Source organism: Rhodnius prolixus, unplaced genomic scaffold (genome assembly GCF_049639745.1).
Source record: "Rhodnius prolixus isolate KJV_2025 unplaced genomic scaffold, Rpr scaffold_3, whole genome shotgun sequence".
NCBI lineage: Eukaryota > Metazoa > Arthropoda > Insecta > Hemiptera > Reduviidae > Rhodnius > Rhodnius prolixus.
Genome location: NW_027411603.1, coordinates 4,614,134 through 4,633,556, shown reverse-complemented (window position 1 = coordinate 4,633,556; position 19,423 = coordinate 4,614,134). Strand labels below are relative to the sequence as shown.

General features: G+C 35.3%; 2 protein-coding genes across 3 annotated transcripts in view; one reads left to right on the top strand and one right to left on the bottom strand.

The window, feature by feature from the left end:
- Positions 1–1,951: 1,951 nt before the first annotated feature.
- nAChRbeta1 (nicotinic acetylcholine receptor beta1) lies at positions 1,952–11,115 on the bottom strand. Its single transcript, XM_074127016.1, has 10 exons — positions 10,968–11,115; positions 9,386–9,522; positions 9,218–9,262; positions 8,687–8,796; positions 8,518–8,608; positions 8,251–8,421; positions 7,055–7,231; positions 6,581–6,970; positions 5,908–6,084; positions 1,952–5,150 (listed from the first exon to the last, which is right to left on the bottom strand). The coding sequence occupies exons 1-10, from the start codon at positions 11,026–11,028 to the stop codon at positions 4,986–4,988; spliced, it is 1,524 nt and encodes a 507-aa protein (XP_073983117.1). The 5' UTR covers positions 11,029–11,115; the 3' UTR covers positions 1,952–4,985.
- Positions 11,116–13,341: 2,226 nt separating this feature from the next.
- The window catches only part of LOC141453595 (guanylate cyclase 32E), a 126,580-nt gene continuing 120,498 nt past the window's right edge, over positions 13,342–19,423 (top strand). For both annotated transcript variants that reach the window (XM_074126992.1, XM_074126991.1), the window contains exon 1: positions 13,342–13,813. The gene's annotated coding sequence lies outside the window, so the exon portion shown is untranslated. The remainder of the gene's footprint in view (positions 13,814–19,423) is intronic.

The following is a 19,423-nucleotide window of genomic DNA, read 5'->3' as shown; positions in this document are numbered from 1 at the left end:
TCTACATTTTGAATTTATTAATAGATTTTTGTTTGAACAATTTACAAGGAAGACTTGATAGCATCTTAATCTAATATTGTGCCAAAAATATTAGTTTAAATTATAGACCTTCATTATAGCTTATCTGTGAGGACTTTGAGATAAGGCTAACATGCAGTGGCGTATCCTGAATCTTGACGCAAGGCATGCATTTTGAATGATTCACAATTCTAAAACAATGTTCGCTTAGGAAGTTTTAAGCTTTAACAATTTATTGCCACATATTTTTGAATGTTGTGTTCTTTTTATCGTCTAAAAATACTTTTATAGTGCCAGCGTTCTAAAAATGTTCCAACAATAAATGGAAGATGGATACAGTACATGTTGCAAAATCGTGTAAACACTAATTAATCTAGTTTGAATTTTGTGCAACAATTTTTTTTTTATAGAATCCAGAATTTGGATCGTTTCTTTTTTAATAGTCAAGTTTTTTTAAGATCAAAATTTTCGTCCAAGGAGTTATATTTGGAAAACATTCAAATCCATTCCATTAACTTCTGCAAGTGAAGAAGGCAAACGCTTGAGCAGTTCACTGGCCGCTGCTCAAGCCCAGTATCGTCGTAGCGCTAAACGACGGCGTTTTAGAAATAGAAATAGAAAAGAAATTTATTATTCTGGGACAATTGTCCCCTAAGAATAAATACAGGAACAAATAGAGGCCTTAACAGTTTGGCCTGTGATTATACAGAAATTAAATAAATAAATAAGTATTTACAAAAGTGAAAATATAATAAGTGAAAATGAAAGTAAAAATAAAATAATAAAACAGCAGAAATTAAGGAAATAAATTAAAACAATTAGAATTTTGGAGGAAGCTGAATAGAAAGTAGATAACTGAATAGACGGGATTTAAAGATGGATAGGGTAGGAGCATGGCGGACAGATGAAGGCAAGGAGTTCCAGAGAGAGGTAGCACGTATTAGGAAGGACTTGTCAAAGGATGAGGTACGGTGAGAGGGAATATAGAGATCAGATGATCGAGATCTAGTGTTACGGGAATGGATGGAGGATTTAAACTTAAGGAGTTGAAAAATATAGGAAGGCCTTTGAGACTGGATGACTTGAAAAAGGAAATAAGCCAAAAAATATTGGCGGCGATAGACAGGAAAAAGCCACTTCAACTCATCGTAGCAGTGGCGAAATGCGAGAGTCTCTGGAAATAAATCTTATGAAGCAGTTCATGAGGCGCTCAAGCTTAGCTTCAATATCACCAGAAAGACCGCCATACACTAAACAACCATAGTCGAAATGGGGGAATATAAGAGAGGAAACTAGGAGTTGCCGGGTCTTAATTGGAAAAAGGTGACGGGAACTATTAAACTGCTTAAGGATATGAATGGAACGACGAGAGATTTGGGAAACATGGTTTTACCAGGATAGGTTTTGATCGAAAGTGATACCAAGGTTTTTCACAGAGGAACAATATTTTATTGGGGTATTGTAAAGGAAAAGATTAGGAAGAGGAGCCAATGATTTAAGGAGTGGGTTGGAGCCAATAACTATAGCTTTGGTCTTTTCTACATTCAGGGTAAGCTTATTGTTCGTGGCCCATGCTGAGATATTATTGAGGTCTTCTTGAAGTTTAATTACAGCTTCAAACAAATCCGACGGGGAAAAGGATAGGTAAATCTGAAAATCATCAGCATAGAGGTGATACTGGGAATGAGAGATGGAAAGAGGAAGGTCATTGATGTAAATTGAGAAGAGGGTGGGAGATAGGGAAGAACCTTGAGGTACACCGCGTGACAAAGGAAGAAGTGAAGAAGGATTACTATCGGGAGTGACAACGAATTGGGAACGATTAGACAGGAAGGATTGGAACCAACGGAGGGTGCTATTGGAAAAAGAGAGGGATTGTAGTTTAGATAGCAGGATATGATGGTCAACGGTATCAAAGGCTTTGGAGAAGTCTAGGAGTATAAGGATGGTAAATTTTTTGGTCGTCAATAGCCGTCTGCAAGTCATGGGTAATTTTCAAGAGTGCAGATTGAGTGGAATAAGAAGGACGAAAGCCAGATTGGAGTGGATTAAGGAGATTGTTTTGTTCGAAGTAATTAGAAAGCTGGGATTGCACTAAACGTTCAAAGGGTTTGGAGAAATTTGATAAAATAGAGATGGGACGAAAATCAATAGGAGAGGTGGGATTTGAGATTTTATTTAGAGGACGGACTAGGGCTGTTTTCCAGCAGGATGGGAAAATAGAATTCTGAAGGGAGAAATTATAAATATGGTAAAGGACTGGCAATATCGCTGGGAGGCAGGCTTTAATTAATTTAACAGGAATGTTGTCAGGGCCATAGTCATTTGTACGGGATTTCAGAACTGAGGTTAGGAGATCTTCAGGAGTAATATGATGGAAAAAGAAATTGTTAGGATCAAAGGAGGGTAAAATGAGAGCAGGAACATTACAAGAGGCATTGGTTAAGAAGGAAATGTTTTAATGAACATTATGCGCAAAAAAAAACTTTTAAAAAAGATCTGAAGGAAACTTTTAAATTGTTTCAAATTTTCGTAGCGAAATGAAATAAATGCGTTGAAACTTTTAATAAAATTCTCGTAATGGAGAAGATATGAGACTTAAAGAGTATGCCTCGTGTCTACGGTGAATACGCCACTGTGCTCAACTCAAGCACGGTATTAATGTTCCTGGAGGACTTCAGAAAAAAGAAAAAAGGCTATTCGGTCCATAACAATGGGATAGGATAACACATCTCTACAGGAACGTCTTCTAAGTTTAGCCTTCCAATTTTTTCACTTCCTTGAACTTTAAAACATTAACTTACCAAAGGTAAGCCTAACTAAAAGCTAAGATTAAAATATTAATTTTTGTCAACAAAGAGATATTTCTTACAGAAGAAACTCACAACAAATAAGAAACAATTTTAAAACATAATTAGGTTATTTTATAATCAACATTCTAAATAAATTAAAGCTCTCATTTGACTAAAAAATAATTTTTGGCACATATTTAACTTTTGGTATATTTAAAGTGTTTTTTAAAAAAATCACATTTTAATGTTCCTTTCAAATCATTTAACAATTTTACTATTTAAAAAAACAATATTGTTTTAAAGGCAAGATTAGATCTTGCGAATAACTTCTAATTTTTCTAGAGTTATAACATTAAAAATACTAGAAAAGTTTGGTTGAACAAAGAATTTAAAACTTAAATGAGAAATTTGTGCTTGGACGCAATTAAAACGTTGAAAAAATTGCTTTATAAACAACAGCATTATTAAACAACTGAGTTCTGTAAAGATTTCTTTTTTTTTTAATTATGACCAGTATCAATCCAAGTTTGTATCTTGATTTCCGTGAGAATGAGGTATCACCAAGAGGTGGCAGGCACTAATTTTTTAGATATAATGCATTGCGACTTCATGGATCTATTCTGCCCCTACTGGAGATTAGCTACAGTACTCCCTTCCCAGTTGAATTCTGTGAGAAAGCCCAAAATCTGGGAGGGTTTTAGAGAAGGTATATCCTTCACTAAGAATCAGAATCTTCACTGAAGAATAGTTTTGTAATCCTTCAAGTAGTGTCTTTGGAATCTCCTCCATATCCGCTACAAGTACTGCCTGGTTCTCACGCGTTCCAGGCACTGTACTATTTCAGATCTCCACGAGTCGGCAATGTCTCGAGAAGATCTCCGTAAACATGTACACTCTATTTCGAATCATCATATATCAAGATATGTCTAAGATCTTTTTGGATATAATTACCCGGCAGATCTTTGTTTGTCATATCCTAAGAAAAAATATCAATGCTCAAAAATATGACTCAACCATGAGTATAAGAGAAGGTCGTGTGAGTGTTACATAAGAAAATTTTTGTTTTTACGGGTTCCAGAGGGGGCAATAAGCTAGTTTGAAGTTGAATTAATCCCTTCCCGAAACTTGTTTACTAAAAAAAAAAGATCTTTGTCCTTTCTCTATATTTTGTTCTCTGATTTGCTTTTGATGAAAAGTTCTCTTTGGAATAATTTTATAAAATCTAAAATGAATTTAATGTTGCAACATATGTCCGAACGGCGTTAATATTGGAACAGAACATCGTAGAACAAGCGAACAAACCATTTCATGTTAACACCACTGGACAGAACAACAATAGAGAAGCTACCTTTACTCTGATGAGTCTCAAGTCTTTTTTAGTCCCTTGACAGACGTAAAATAGACTAGGGAAAAAAAAAGTCACAAAGGAGATGAAAAAATTTACCTTCTTACAAATTTTTCTCTTTATCTTTTCAAGATGGATCGGAAAGAGCAATAACCCAAATAAATAAGGAGTTCCACTTTTTTGCTCTTGAGTGAGCCTGCAGCATATCTAAGTAAAGTTTAATTAATCTAGACGCCAACCTTGGACATATCCTTTATCTGAACAGCCCCATTTCTTTAAATAATATAAAATTGATAATGCGTGTACTAGTTTCTCTTATCAATACATAGATCGCGCTGGTGTGAAATATCTGTTAATTTTCAACAATTTATTGCTTACTTTCAAGGTAAATTCTGTCTAGAATTTTAAACCACAATGGTCTTAAATTTTTTTTCGTTAATAAGCCAATCTAAGTTACAAAACTGCTCGAAACTTATCTCTACTTGTTTCTTTATAAATTGAAGAGATCTTAAATAATTCTTAAAAATTAATTGAAACCCAATTCACTCAAATGCAGTTTTTTTACTTAACTTAATAATTGATCTTCATTCCCTTTTTTTAATTACAATGAAAAATAAATCATCAAAACTTAAAAAAAAACATAATGTTAATTTTGTCCAACGCCAAAAAATTGTAATTGCTACTTTCAGTAGCCGTGGTCGTAGAGACAGAATTATTACGATTTCAAATTTGGCAGAGCCATTTTTTCAAATTTGTTTTTTATAGTTTACAAATTTTTTAAATACTTGCCTTGATAAATAAATAAATAAATAAGTAAACATTGAGCCAATTTACTTCCCTCTGTAGATTTCAATAATTTTATCCTGATCCACGTATTCAAAGATGTGTGGAGCGTCCATCAGGATGCCAATAGTTCCGGCGGTGGTCACTAAGAAGAAGATGACTAACTGCAGCCTGTCTATCACCATGGCAACGTATTTCCAATCTTCTCGTATCTGAAATTAACAGAAAACAAAAAGTCCAGGCATCAGTAAAAAGAATGAACAAAAATAATGATTTCTCAGTTTTCTCAAAAATGGCTTCTTCTTCGAAAACTTGGCATAATAATAAATCATCGCTACTATAACGCTCAAGGTGGCACTGGCTAAAATTTTACTTTTTTTGAGCACCTCAGGCAACGTTTTCGGTACCCACAGCGTTTCAATAATTTAAGGGTACTGACACAATTTCAGAGAGAACATTTCTTGACACTTGAGGATACTCATCGTAAAACGTTTGTTCTCTTTCATTTTTTCATCAATTTTCTGTACCAAAAATCTTGAATAATGGCCGAAGGTCGCCCCAATTCGTTCCACATCATGAACCTTTAGTGCGGCGGCCATCTTTAAAAGCCTTAACCCAATTCCATACACATTCCACTGTTCATAATGTTTTCTTCATAAACTTCACTGATCTCACTGAAATGAATTTCAGCTGCTTTTTACACCTTTAGCACTAAGAAAACAAAACATAGCACGTATTTCAATCGGCGGAGGCATTTTAAATACTCCCAAAAGTAACATAAACACTGTCGAATGTTTCCATAATAGCGACTGTTTCCTTCCAGACAGATGTTGGACGCAGCACTGCAGCGTTGACCTCAAGCAGCCCAGGCATGTGCTCAGTTTAATGCCATAAGCTCAACCAGCAATACCCTAAGAAACGCTAAGAAGTTGCTATTCCTAAATAGTATGAAGAGAAAAACAGCCTAACCTGTATGTACTGGTCTTCATTTCTCAGATGTTCAGCAATGAATTCTACCGCCTCAGTTGCTTTGGACGCTTCCGGTGATAATAAAAGTGAATCTGAACTTTCGCTTTCTCTTCGTTCAGTGCTCGGCTTGCGGTTAATCTTGCAGTTAGGATGATGTAAATCTGACAGTTCCATCACCTGCAGCATAATATGATATTAAATTGATTGATTGGTTACTGATAACTGGTAAATTGTATAAAAAGTTTAGCTCAAGATATTTTCGATTTGAGATTTTTTAAACACGGCCGATGTTGCTTTTGTTTTTTTTGAACAGGAGTTCAGAAAATTTTGGACTGAACACGTCTCACAGATCAATAATATAAGGAATTTTTTTTCTACTCACAAAAAACAAAATACCAAGTTTCGACTTGTTACTTTGTTTTGCAGTTACAAAATAACAACGCTAGTTGTGAGTTCTATGTAGGCCACTTAACAGAATACGATTATAAATCGATCTTTAATTTTCAGTACTAATTCTTTAAAGTAAAGGCACCTTCTGGAGCCATTATACACTGCAGTTTCTTTCTCATTTTTTAATAGATCACGAAACAACTGACAATCCAATTTCTTTGCACCAGCATCCACAATAAACGAAATATTCACAAAAAAAAAAAAAAAATACAAGACCACTGACCTCCATTTTACTTTTCGCTGGTGCCGGAGGAGCAATATGTTTAGGCAGTTCTGCCGGTGATCCATAGGATGGATGTGGTGGCGCCGTCATGCCTGGCATCTCCATCATCCAACGTAGACGTGTCTTTTTAGGTCTCTTCATCAAGAGCACAATAGGCAGATAGTAGAGAAAGGTGATACGAATCCATGGTGGCATTCTATGGGTGCGTGGACCTCGGAAATTCCAGTTGATGATGATCACCGTCACCAGGATACTCACTGTGTTCATGATGAAGGTGAACAGAAGATATTTAGCAATCAATGGAAGCACTAATGACGTAGGTGGAAGTATCTTCGATACCAGCAAGAGAAACACAACCAGTGACAAGAGAATGCTGATTCCTAGCGTTACCTACAAGAATAACACACATAAAAAGTAAAACACTCCCGGCAACACTGTACAACTAAGTGTAATAAAAAAAAATTGACCACTTACTTTTTCACCAGCTTCTGCTGGTAAATAAAAGACTAGTACGCAGAGAAACGAAATTAGGACGGTTGGCAGAATCAAGTTGACTGTATAGAATAAAGTTTTCCTTCTTATAACAATGTAGAAGGTTATATCAGTCTCAGTAGGTTGATTGCCTGCGTACACGTTGAGATAAGCAGGTACCTGTGCAGATAAAAAAAGAAAATCTTGCTTCCAATTTTTCCTAGTGCAAAATATTTTCTTAAAATCATTACGCGAGATTTTTTTTTTTTGCAGATTTGATGGATGTGCAAAATATCATGGAAATGCAATGTGCGAAGGTAACAAATTTTTTTATTGAATTTTTAGGTAGGGTTTAAGTTAAGCTCTTCTGTAAAGTGCCGATTCAGTATATTGTACAATACAATTTTGTAACATTGTATAATATTTAAAATTATTAACAGTGTTGCCCGATTTTTGTTTTGTTATCTGTAGTTTTATAGACTGTTACAAAAGCGGTTCTTTTATACTATTATCAAGCCCCCCATTCCATTGAGTTGGTTCTTTTTCTAGGAATATAATGGAGTTTGGAGTTCCCAAACAACACGATTTCATTGCAATTCTTCAAGCATAATAATTTCATTACAGTTCCGTAGCTTCAAGTGTATTGTTTTTATATTGAACACACTATTGAAGTTAACGTTCTTATTAGTAAAAATTCTGTCTATTGCATAAAGAGAGTTTCACCAGATTGGTTTTTTATGGAAGATAATTCGAACAAGATTGTTGCTTTTCTACACTTCCTGTGTTAATCTACGACTGATTTCGTTTGCACATCCATCATCCATTAGTCACTTCTGGTGTCATTTCAGTTGTGTCATTTCTATTCATTTGGTGATAGTGCAATATCTCTATCTAATTTTTTTTTAATGATAATATTTTTTAAATTTAAGGCGCGTCAACATCTTATTAGGTAATAGAAGCTTTTTTTTAGAGTGCACTGCTGGCCTCCGGACAGTGTTCTGTACCAAGAAATGTGTGTAACAGCAGACACACTGTTCATCACTGGCCAGTGAGCTTTAAGAAGCTTAAGGAAGGAGAAATCTAAGAGCCAGCTGCTAGATTCGAACTCGGGTCTCTGCGTTGGAACCAGTATAGCTAATCCCTTCCCTTACTTCTATCTTATTTTTTATTCTATTATCAGAATTTCAGGTTTATGTTACCTCTATAATGTCCCAAGTACCAGATTTCCAATAATCACTGAGATCCACGTAATTCTTATCATTGTAAAGTGCTAAGGATACTTGGTCACCGTTGAAAGTCCAAGAACCAAATTTCATGATACATGTTTGCTGGTCAAATGGGAAGTACGTAACATCGATTGTACAAGAACTCTGTAATTATTAAAATAAAAATTAATTTTTAGAAGAAATGTGAACTTTGTGAACTAGCCAGACTTGTATTTTAAAGGTAAATATGATGTATCTTACCTGATAAATTGCTGGAGGAACCCACAGGACTTCTCCAGTTGGGTAAATCAGGACGTTAGATTTATATCTTACTTCATAGTTTCCGTCAGCACTATATGTAACAAATAAATGAGAATCTTCCACTTATAAAACTACTAAATTAGAAAGCAAAACGGAAATAAGTACTTACTTGTTGAAGAGTACAATATCCGGTTTCCATACTTTGTCTGGCGGAAGTCTTAGCACTCCAATACCACCATAATCTGCTTCATCCCATCTTAATTGATAATCATTCCAAACCTAATAAAACAGTTTTTGAAAATGGTCTGTTGAGTGTGTTAACTATGAGAAAGTTTGATGATTTTTTTAATAAAAAAACATTGAGGAAAGACAATCTTGAAGACGCTGTTGAGAGTTACTACATTGCATTTTTCCTATAGAAGAAACCTTTAGTAACTTCCCTATTATTGTGGTAGAGTATTTACTGGAACCTGCAGAACAGGTTCATACATGCAACTAATTTGGTTTTGCAAACGCTAAAGGCAAACTCTTGCTCACCATCATGCAGGTTCTTCCTTAAGAACTATATAAATTGTATGTAGAAACAGTGACTCCAAGGGAAAAAAGGCACAACAGCCTCTTAGATCGCCCTAAATTTTGGCTTTACAAATCACGCCTAATAATCAAATAAAATATTGATTTAAAATGAAATGTTACTCACCAATCTTAACCATACATTTGATTTCATAATCTGATTTTTCTCATTCTGAAAGAGATAAAAATAAATATAAACAAAAATGATAAATAGGAAATGATCATTCTGCGATTTTTTTTTTTTTAAATCCGGAAGAGAGACACAGTTTTTGTTATCCATAATATACCCACTCACCACGTTGATCAGTTGGACGAATGCTAGGCCAAATCGAACGTCCACCTTTTCAGTCATATTCTGTACAGGCCGGATTAGTTTGTTGTATCCTCGGAACAGATCGCGCACCAGTCTTTCTTCGTCTTCGGAACAGTAAACTGGTGGAAGAAATAATTTTTAAAAAATATAAGTAATGGCTATTATTTTCAGGCAGGTATTATCCCCTAACTACCAGGTATCGTGGACATACTATACTGTAAATTCCTCATATGTTATTAACACATTAAATAAAATGGTAGGCCTAGACTAGTACCGCAATACATCTTAGCTTTGCGGGTCTAGCCTATACTCGCCTAACATACTTTACTATAAATTCCTCATATTAACCATTAAATAAAATGCGTAGGCCTAGACTAGTACCGCAATACATCTTAGCTTTGCGGGTCTAGCCTATAACCGCCTTACATACTTTACTATAAATTTCTCATATTAACCATTAAATAAGATGCGTAGGCCTAGACTAGTACCGCAATACATCTTAGCTTTGCGGGTCTAGCCTCTAACCGCTCGGCTACCGTGGCGCCTAAGTAATAAGTGTCGATCAAAGGAGCTCTATGGGATCTACCTACTGGATCAAGATGTCCTTAAAAAAGAGCTCGTAAACAATTTCTCCGTTCTTATTCGACAACAATACTAACAACCCTGATTAAGCTAAATTTAATAACGTAACATCTTTTATTTACTCTTTTCTTCACTCCATAACAAACTAGTTATTTTGCCAGTGGTAACAGGTACGTAACATCCTGGTTAAGGCCAGGATTCATTTAGCTCCTACTTCTCTCCATTGAGTCCATTATGTCCCAATTAGGGAACTCATCAGCATTCGCATCACACATTTCCAGGATGTAGCTGGATTCTGCAATTCTTAGCCTCCTCCTTTAATTCCTAGGAGAACACTTTAGAGCAATTTCGCTCGATCCTGGCTGGTTGTTTACATCCTCCATTCCTGCACGTTTTAAACAAAGGGGGCATCACTGAGAATTTCCTTCACAAGGGTTTCTTCGACTTCAGTAATCTGCAGGAGGGGCCTTTCTAGGAATGTGGTTGTTCTTGGAACGTGGATAAACCTAAACTCGTGAAAACCTAACAGACATTGCACTGTTTCATTCTTGAACGTCAGGGGCTGAGGAGGAAAAGTACTTAGATCATCCCCCCATTTCAGGAGGTCTCCAGATTGCAGGCGGCAAACTTTAGGAATCAGAAGAATTTTACCCACATTCTTACGTGTACAGGATTTCAGCATCTTTAAAGATAATGCAGTTTATCAACAAGAAAAATTCACTACATGCCTCTAACATAAGTATCACTTATGAGGGCCTGCAAAGTATGAGCTTGAACCAACTTGGGGTGAGAGTAATTTCTTGGGGCTAAGTATCCCTCAAAATTGCAAGCACCGCATTGAAGATGACTGGACTTAAGTTTCATCAAAAAAAAAGTACAAACTTTAAAGTGGGGACACATAAGAGTTATCAAACAAAAAATTTAAGCAGAACTGATGAAAAACAAAACTACAAGTACCTTAAATTGATAATAGATAATGTACCTGACAGGTATAACCACGTGAACACCAGTAAACATCTTGGTGCATAAAATTGAGGCTTCATTGTGCAGTAAATATTTGAGTTGTCAAACAGACATGGTCGTTCTACTGGCCGAAGTGGGTGGATACTCTACTCTGAACTTGGGTATTGACCCGCTCGCAACCCTCAAGTCTCGCCCGCCCGCTAATCGATAGATATATATATCGATATATACACTCTTCATTCGATTATTAAAGAGGTGTGAAAGGGTTTACTTTTTTTTTTTTTACTTACCCCGCATTCTCCTACTCTTTGTGAATGGACGCATTGCGATCAAGTTGATTTTTGATTTTGAAAAAATCACACAGTAAATTCAAAATTTGATAATTTATTAAAAATAAGCTTTTTATTGTTTTTTCTTTTTTAAATCAGTCAAGCGGAAGTACAAATTTATGGAAAAGATTTTCCTATTTTGGGGGATTTTCTTTAAACCGTTTTGTCTCTTTGCATGAAATAAATTTAAAAAAAAATCATTTAATCACACTTCTATCAGAGGGGTGGGGGTAATATTCTCTCTAACCTATCATTTCAGTGTAATTGGTTGAATTGTATACACTGTCTGGAAGCGAGTACAAACTGTCTGCAGGCGATTAGACACTGTCTGCAGGCGATTAGACACTGTCTGGAGGCGAGTATACACTGTCTAGAGGCGAGTACACTGACTGGAGGCGAGTACACTGTCTGGATGCGAGTACACTGTCTGTAGGCGAGTATAACATACACTGTCTGGAGGCGAGTAGACACTATCTGGAGGCGAGTACACTGTCTGGAGGCGAGTAGATACTGTCTGCAGGCGATTAGACACTGTCTGGAGACGAGTATACACTGTCTGGAGGCGAGTAGACACTGTCTGCAGGCGAGTAGACACTGTCTGGAGGCGAGTAGACACTGTCTGCAGGCGTGTAGACACTGTCTGCAGGCGAGTAGACACTGTATGGTGGCGAGTACGCTGTCTGCAGGCGAGTACACTGTCTGGAGGCGATCTAAATAAAGGAGGCAGAAGCGATTTCTCTAAATAACTCAAAAGCTTAGTAAAAGTTTTGTTGCAGCTTTTGGAAGTGTATTGTGAAGATTGTAGTGGACAAGGTGTGAGTATTGTTAGTCCATATTAACATTTGGAATTCGTATTTTTAAACCTAGTATTTACAAAAAGTCTATTTGCTTGCAAAAAGTGTTGAATATTATATTTTCTTTTATGGAAGGAGAGGGGGCACATTTCAACATCACAGTTAAAATGTGCCGCCCTACCGACCTGCAAGTTTGTGATTTTGGTTTAATCGCAGAGAAGGGGAAAGTGGTCCGAAGCTACTTTAAGAAGCGCAACAAACCGAATATTTTGTTCAAACTTCCTAAGCCCATCACATTTCGGGTTGAACATCCCGAACTGAGTCAATCTTGATTTTTGAACTAGATTTCAGTGGTTTAAAAGAGAAAGTAATGTAGTAGTGAGAGAAATAACTGATAGAAGGTAGATTCAGTGTAAAGTAATATCATTTCTTTCTATTTTATATTGTGTTCAAAGCTACCCCATCAGTGGGGCAGATATTAACATTTGACACAAAAATTTTTAAATTAAAAGAAAATATAGATATGTATGTAAAGTACCAACTGTTTATTTGATATAGATCTGTTAAGAAGACTTGAAAGTTGTAGTAAACAAATTAAAAAGGTTCAATAATACGATTCCGTGCCCATTGTAACAGAAAATGTAAATTCTGTTCAAATGTGCCCCCCACTCCCTTACGCGTGGGAATAAAATATCTCAAAAATTTAAAAAATCACGAGACCTGCAAAGCTAATATGCATTGTGGTACTGGGTTCGATTCCCGGTCTTGGCCTTGAATTTTATTTAATGTGTTAATATGAGGAATTTTTGTAGTAAAGTGTGTTAGGCGTTTATAGGCTAGGCCTGCAAAGCTACGATGTAATGCGGTACTAGTCTAGGCCTTGCATTCTATTTAATGTGTTAATATGAGGAATTTATAGTAAAGTATGTTAGGCGGTTATAGGCTAGGCCTGCAAAGCTAAGATGTATTGCGGTACTAGTCTAGGCCTGGCATTTTATTTAATATGTTAATATGAGGAATTTTGTAGTAAAGTATGTTAGTCGGTTATAGGCTAGACCCGCAAAGCTAAGATGTATTGCGGTACTAGTCTAGGCCTTGCATTTTATTTAATGTGTTAATATAAGGAATTTTGTAGTAAAGTATGTTTGCTAGTCACCTCCGTCCACGACACCTAGTAAATGGTAGTTGGACGTTAAGCCCCGCCTTAAAAAAATAGGCGATTACTTTTTTTTTTTTTAAATCCCCCTAAGCAGAAGCTATGACTTATTACCCCAGATGAAAATACTTATGAAAACATTTGTATAATTAAACCCTATCCGCAAATACTTTATTGTTATTGTAATTGTAATTGTATTAACTGTAATTGAGGAAATCATAATTAAATTCTACTTTGCATAAATATACACCCAGTATATTGTGCATATACATGTGGGCGAACTAATTTACCTTTTTAAACAATGTACAAGTGTAGATTCGTGTAAACGAAGGCAGGGCATTGAGCCTGCGTAAAACCGACCGTTTGTACTAGGTCGGGGAAAATAACAAATCCTTGCGTAGGAGTGGTGAATATCCCCTTTAGATTCACTCTGTCCGCAGAGTAATTCGGAACTCATTGTATAGCCCATCTGCCGCACCTTCAAATTTCGTAAGCAATCCCAAGTCTTGACGTATTTTTCTTCTTCTTTTTTTAATTTTTTTCAAATAAAAAGATAGAACCAAGGGTACGGCAAAGAAAAATAAAGGTAACGGATTTTTCTTTATTTATTAATTAATTAATTTATTTTTAATAATATATTATTATTTTTAATATTTTGTTATTGTTAATTTTGTTTCTATTCTGTAATTGAATGTTAAAGAACATGATATTGGTTAATTCAATTTAAAAAAAAACTGTATCGTTTAAAAGATGCGTTGAAACCACCTGTTAACCAAAACATTATGCGGATGTACGTCATTAATTCCACATATTATCTTTGAAATAATTTTTAGGCATTATCCTGGTTTATAATCATGTATAATGTTGCGTTTATTTTCATTATTGTCAAAAATTTTAGGATATAATTTTTTTATCCCGCATGAAAATTCCCATATTTTTATTTTTTAATCCATTTGAGTGTGGAAAAGTGTTTTTTCATTGAATACTTTTGAAGTTGCCAATCAGCTTGCTGCTTGATCAACTCCATCCTTTGATTCTAAACTGAGAACATGAGAACAGCCCTTCAGCAATTGCTTTGGAGATTGCACAATAACAATATCCTCTCATTAAGAATAAGAGAAAGTAAACAGGCAGATTTAGTAGGCCAGGGAATTTCTGGATTGCAAATTGTTGTCAACCCTTTTTTTTTTTTGACCAATAGAAATCAGTGGTGATAGATTAGTAGTACGTCATTGGCCGTAAGCTACTACTTCTCTAGCCCAAAAAGCTCCAATAGCCAAAGGGAGAGAAATATGCTTCCAGTACAGCGCCCACTTTCTGGGTCCAAAATCGTGGCCCAGGCCCAGGGCCGTAAGTCAAATGACCACCGTGCGTCTATATCAGCTGAATTCCCCAGTCTAGATGCTTGTTTTGGATGGGGTAGGTATTCGATGTTAACAGCCCAAGTAGACTTAGAGTAAGGTAGTTATAAAGAGGCTTGAGCCTCTTTAGTTTAGGTTTTTATTAGAAAAGGCTAAATGGTTAGTTAGAATAAAAGAGGTTTCATTCTAACTTTTGAGTAATTACTACAATTGGCTGAACGAATAGAATTGTGAGGAATGTTGGCAATATGATGTACATAGAATACGTTGTATACAATGTTGTGTCTTAATGAAGTGATATCCTTGTACAGTCGAGCCTCCTATAAAGGACACGCTCACTAGCGACCACCTCCATTTACGGACATTTTTTGGATTTCCCCGTTTTACCCCTATATAATACACTTTCTATATAAAAGAACCTCCGTCTAACGGACACTCTACATAGCGACCGCGGACATTGATTTTGGGGAACGGATTATATGTTTCACCTCCCACCAACGACCACCTTATTATTAAAAGTTCGTTTTGACGCGGTGATCAAAAGAATTATCCCCTCTCAAGTTTTTCTGTTTTTTTTTTTCTGGTTTTTCCTAAAGTTTCCTATATAAGCTCCATACATCTTGTTCCATTTTAATCTCATTTTTCAATATAACTTTGGACGAACAATATTATTTTTTCCTATAATCTGTCTCCCAAAACGAAAGTGGTTAACTCTAGAAGAGAAAATAAATGTATTGGAAGATTTTGCTAAAAATCAAATCGAGCCATCGTCAACTTGCCGAAAGGTTTGTTCTATTTTTCCAATAATAGATGATAGTATGCTGATAATTTTACCATAAATTATTATTGTTATTAATAAATGTGATGATTATTATAAAAATTAAAGTCAATAATATGTAGTTTTTTGATAATGTTTTTGGATAATTAAGAAAAACTTGATGCATATCATATAGCAGCAATAATTATGCCATTATGTACGTTTTTAAATCTATTAATAATAAACAATTTTTAAATAGATGTTTGGGGAAAAAAACCCATATTTTTTCATCATGAAACATGCCTACCTCCTTCTAACGGCCACCTCCAAACAGCGGCCACTTTGCTTTCCCCTGCCAGTGTCCGTTATTGAGAGGTTCGATTGTATATAACATCCTCTCTCTTCTATCTACCCTGAGAGACGCTGCACATCACCAATCATAGATACTGTCGCGTTTCGCTTCTTTTTTGGATCCTGCATCTAACTCTTGTTGCGCAATGTTGCTGCTAGTGCAAGTTGTGTTTTTTCCATTCGCTCAAAAATCGGTCCTACCATTTTTAAGCCAACCTTGGGATGCTTTACTGCTTTTGTTAGTAAATGATCACTTTTTATCAGAAATATTGACACTCTTTCCAGGAGTGACAGACACCGCAGACATGACGGACGGAAAGACCATGTTCGCAGTTAACGTCCAACTGCTCGACATGGAAATAACAAAAAATCACTTCTAATTAAATTTTAAAAAAAAAAAAAAAGAAAAAGAAAAAGTTCACTCAAATTGCTACAATTTGAAATTTGAATTTGGAAGGGGAGGGCGTGAAAAAAGGTACACACACACACAAAAAAAAAAAAGGATTGCCAACTGCTGCAGTATCCAATTAGTTTATTTAGGCAGTAGAGGTTGATTGCTTTTTAGGTTGGTAGTCATGTTTACTCAGACGCTACATATTGTGAGTGGATTGTGTGTTATAAATAGAACATATCGCTAAATACAGTTGTTTCGTATTGTACATTTAGCTTTGTTCCCTGCTGTAGATATACAATCATCGTCTGGCTGTTATGTTTTGTCAGTACATAAATGTCTTTAAATCGCCATTTTTAATTTTTGGCATCAAAATTTGATTTAAACCAATTTTTTACTTTTCACCTTCCTTTATTTTTATAAATTTTTGATTTAGATTTTTTTTTTTTTATTAGAATCATAATTTTTGACCTTTCCCTAAAATCAAAAAAGTGGTTTTTTTTTTTATAAGAAAAAAATTTTTTAAAAACTTTTTAACTTCAATTTTCTCTTAAACTAAAAGTAAAGTAATCGCCTATTTTTTTAGGCAGGGCTTAACATCCAACTACCAATTAGGTGTCGTGGACAGAGGCGACTAGCAAACATACTTTACTATAAATTTCTTTTATTAACCATTAAATAAAATGCAAGGTCTAGACTAGTACCGCAATACATCTTAGCTTTGCGGGTTTAGCCTATAACCGCCTAACATACTTTACTACAGAATTCCTCATATTAACCATTAAATAAAATGCAAGGTCTAGACTAGTACCGCAATACATCTTAGCTTTGCGGGTCTAGCCTATAACCGCCTAACATACTTTACTACAAAATTCCTCATATTAACCATTAAATAGAATCCAAGGTATAGACTAGTACCGCAATACATCTTAGCTTTGCGGGTCTAGCCTATTACCGCCAAACATACTTTACTACAAAATTCCTCATATTAACCATTAAATAAAATGCAAGGCCTGGACTAGTACCACAATACATCTTAGCTTTGCGGGTTTAGCCTATAACCGCCTAACATACTTTACTACAAAATTCCTCATATTAACCATTAAATAGAATCCAAGGTATAGACTAGTACCGCAATACATCTTAGCTTTGCGGGTCTAGCCTATAACCGCCTAACATACTTTACTACAAAATTCCTCATATTAACCATTAAATAGAATCCAAGGTATAGACTAGTACCGCAATACATCTTAGCTTTGCGGGTCTAGCCTATAACCGCCTAACATACTTTACTACAAAATTCCTCATATTAACCATTAAATAGAATCCAAGGTATAGACTAGTACCGCAATACATCTTAGTTTTGCGGGTCTAGCCTATAACCGCCTAACATACTTTACTACAAAATTCCTCATATTAACCATTAAATAGAATCCAAGGTATAGACTAGTACCGCAATACATCTTAGCTTTGCGGGTCTAGCCTATAACCGCCTAACATACTTTACTACAAAATTCCTCATATTAACCATTAAATAGAATCCAAGGTATAGACTAGTACCGCAATACATCTTAGCTTTGCGGGTCTAGCCTATTACCGCCAAACATACTTTACTACAAAATTCCTCATATTAACCATTAAATAAAATGCAAGACTTAGACTAGTACCGCAATACATCTTAGCTTTGCGGGTCTAGCCTATTACCGCCAAACATACTTTACTACAAAATTCCTCATATTAACCATTAAATAGAATCCAAGGTATAGACTAGTACCGCAATACATCTTAGCTTTGCGGGTCTAGCCTATAACCACTCGGCCATCGTGGCGCCCTTCTCTTAAACTAATTCACATTCTGAATTTTTCCTTTTGTCGCATACAGTGGGTGATGTAATCTATAAGTGTTTTCTAAGTTTTTCTTTATTTATTGTTTGTGCACCCTTTATTTATAGCTTTACTGATGTTTTTCCCGGAAAATTCTATTTTAGGTACTTCTTGGAAAAAGGATTTTTTTTTTTTTTTTTGACCTAAATTGCTATTTTCCTCTAATCCACAATCCTAATTCTTCTTTTAAGGCGATTCAATTTATTGCTAAGATAAATTTGATTAAAATTCTTTGATCGAAAAACTAGTTAAGTTGCTAATTTGGTCTAATATTTCCTAGTTAAAACTTTGAGAATAATAGTAGTGACTATTCACTAAAACATAACACACGGACACTTTCGAACCCATAGATTTTCTCTTCCTAGGAGCTTCTTACAGATCACTGTCCGGTGATGGAACGAGAGAACACTGTCCGGAGACAGGCAGTGCACTGGAAAAAGCTCCGGGCGCCAATAACCTTAGATGTTGACGCACCTTAAATCATTTAAAAAAAAAACCAAAAAAATAGTGAGAAATTGTTTCTTTTTAATAAAAAATATCCCATTATTATCACTTATCATTTGCTGTATTTGTTTTAATTACCGATAATTCATTTATTTGCAATTATTTAATTAAAATTAATTTGTTTCTTTGGTATGTTAATTAATTTATAAGAGGTGGTCGTCTATAATTAGCACGTCATTAAACAATAACAAGGTGAATATGGGAAGGTTGCAAGAGTAATTAGCTACCCCAGACCACTCTATGAAAGGGTTACGTCATATGTGGGTATCACTGTTGACAAATGCTGTATGCATACACATATATGTATGTGTTAATACATATTAGGTTGAACTGTTATACAGTTTGTTTCTTGGATTCAATGCTTTTCAAGGCACTATGATCATAAACCCGGGCCTGCTATTTTAGGCACTGTCTTGGAGCTTCGCATTCAGATCTCTGTATCTTTTGATTAGACTTGTAACAACAAGTAATAAAGCTTGGAAGGTTTCCTATCATTTGGTAATAGGACCCTATTTCCAGCCATTCAAGATCTCCATTCAGAAGGAAATATCATGTCTGTTTTCTTACTCCGCCTGTTTTACATACAAAGCGACGTTTATGAAAGGAGATGAATTTCTAAAAAGGAACTAGTGCCTGCAGATAGTGGCCCGGTAGATAGCTCCCCCCAAAGATCATCCAAGTCTGGCTTTGAAATAGTTCTGGATCCAGTAACTCCTCCTCACCACCTATCTTCTCGTCAAAAATATCCTTTTTGACGTTCTATAAATACAAATAAAAGCGATGTTTAAAAATTAATTATGTGTGCAATCAGTGTGGATGAATATAATTTAAAGAATGAAAAATTATAGTGTTAAACTTTAATAAATCATTTAAGGACAATAATTTTTCTGAAAAAAAAAATCATACTACCAGAAGTATTACTTAACTTATTATACTTTTTTAACGACTT

Excerpts from the sequence above, each read along its gene's own strand:
- nAChRbeta1 (XM_074127016.1), bottom strand. The coding sequence starts at position 11,028 with ATGAAGCCTCAATTTTATGCACCAAGATGTTTACTGGTGTTCACGTGG. Across the intron at positions 8,609-8,686 it reads GATATTGTACTCTTCAACAA|TGCTGACGGAAACTATGAAG; the intron begins GTAAGTACTTAT and ends TGTTACATATAG. Across the intron at positions 8,422-8,517 it reads TTCCTCCAGCAATTTATCAG|AGTTCTTGTACAATCGATGT; the intron begins GTAAGATACATC and ends TAATAATTACAG.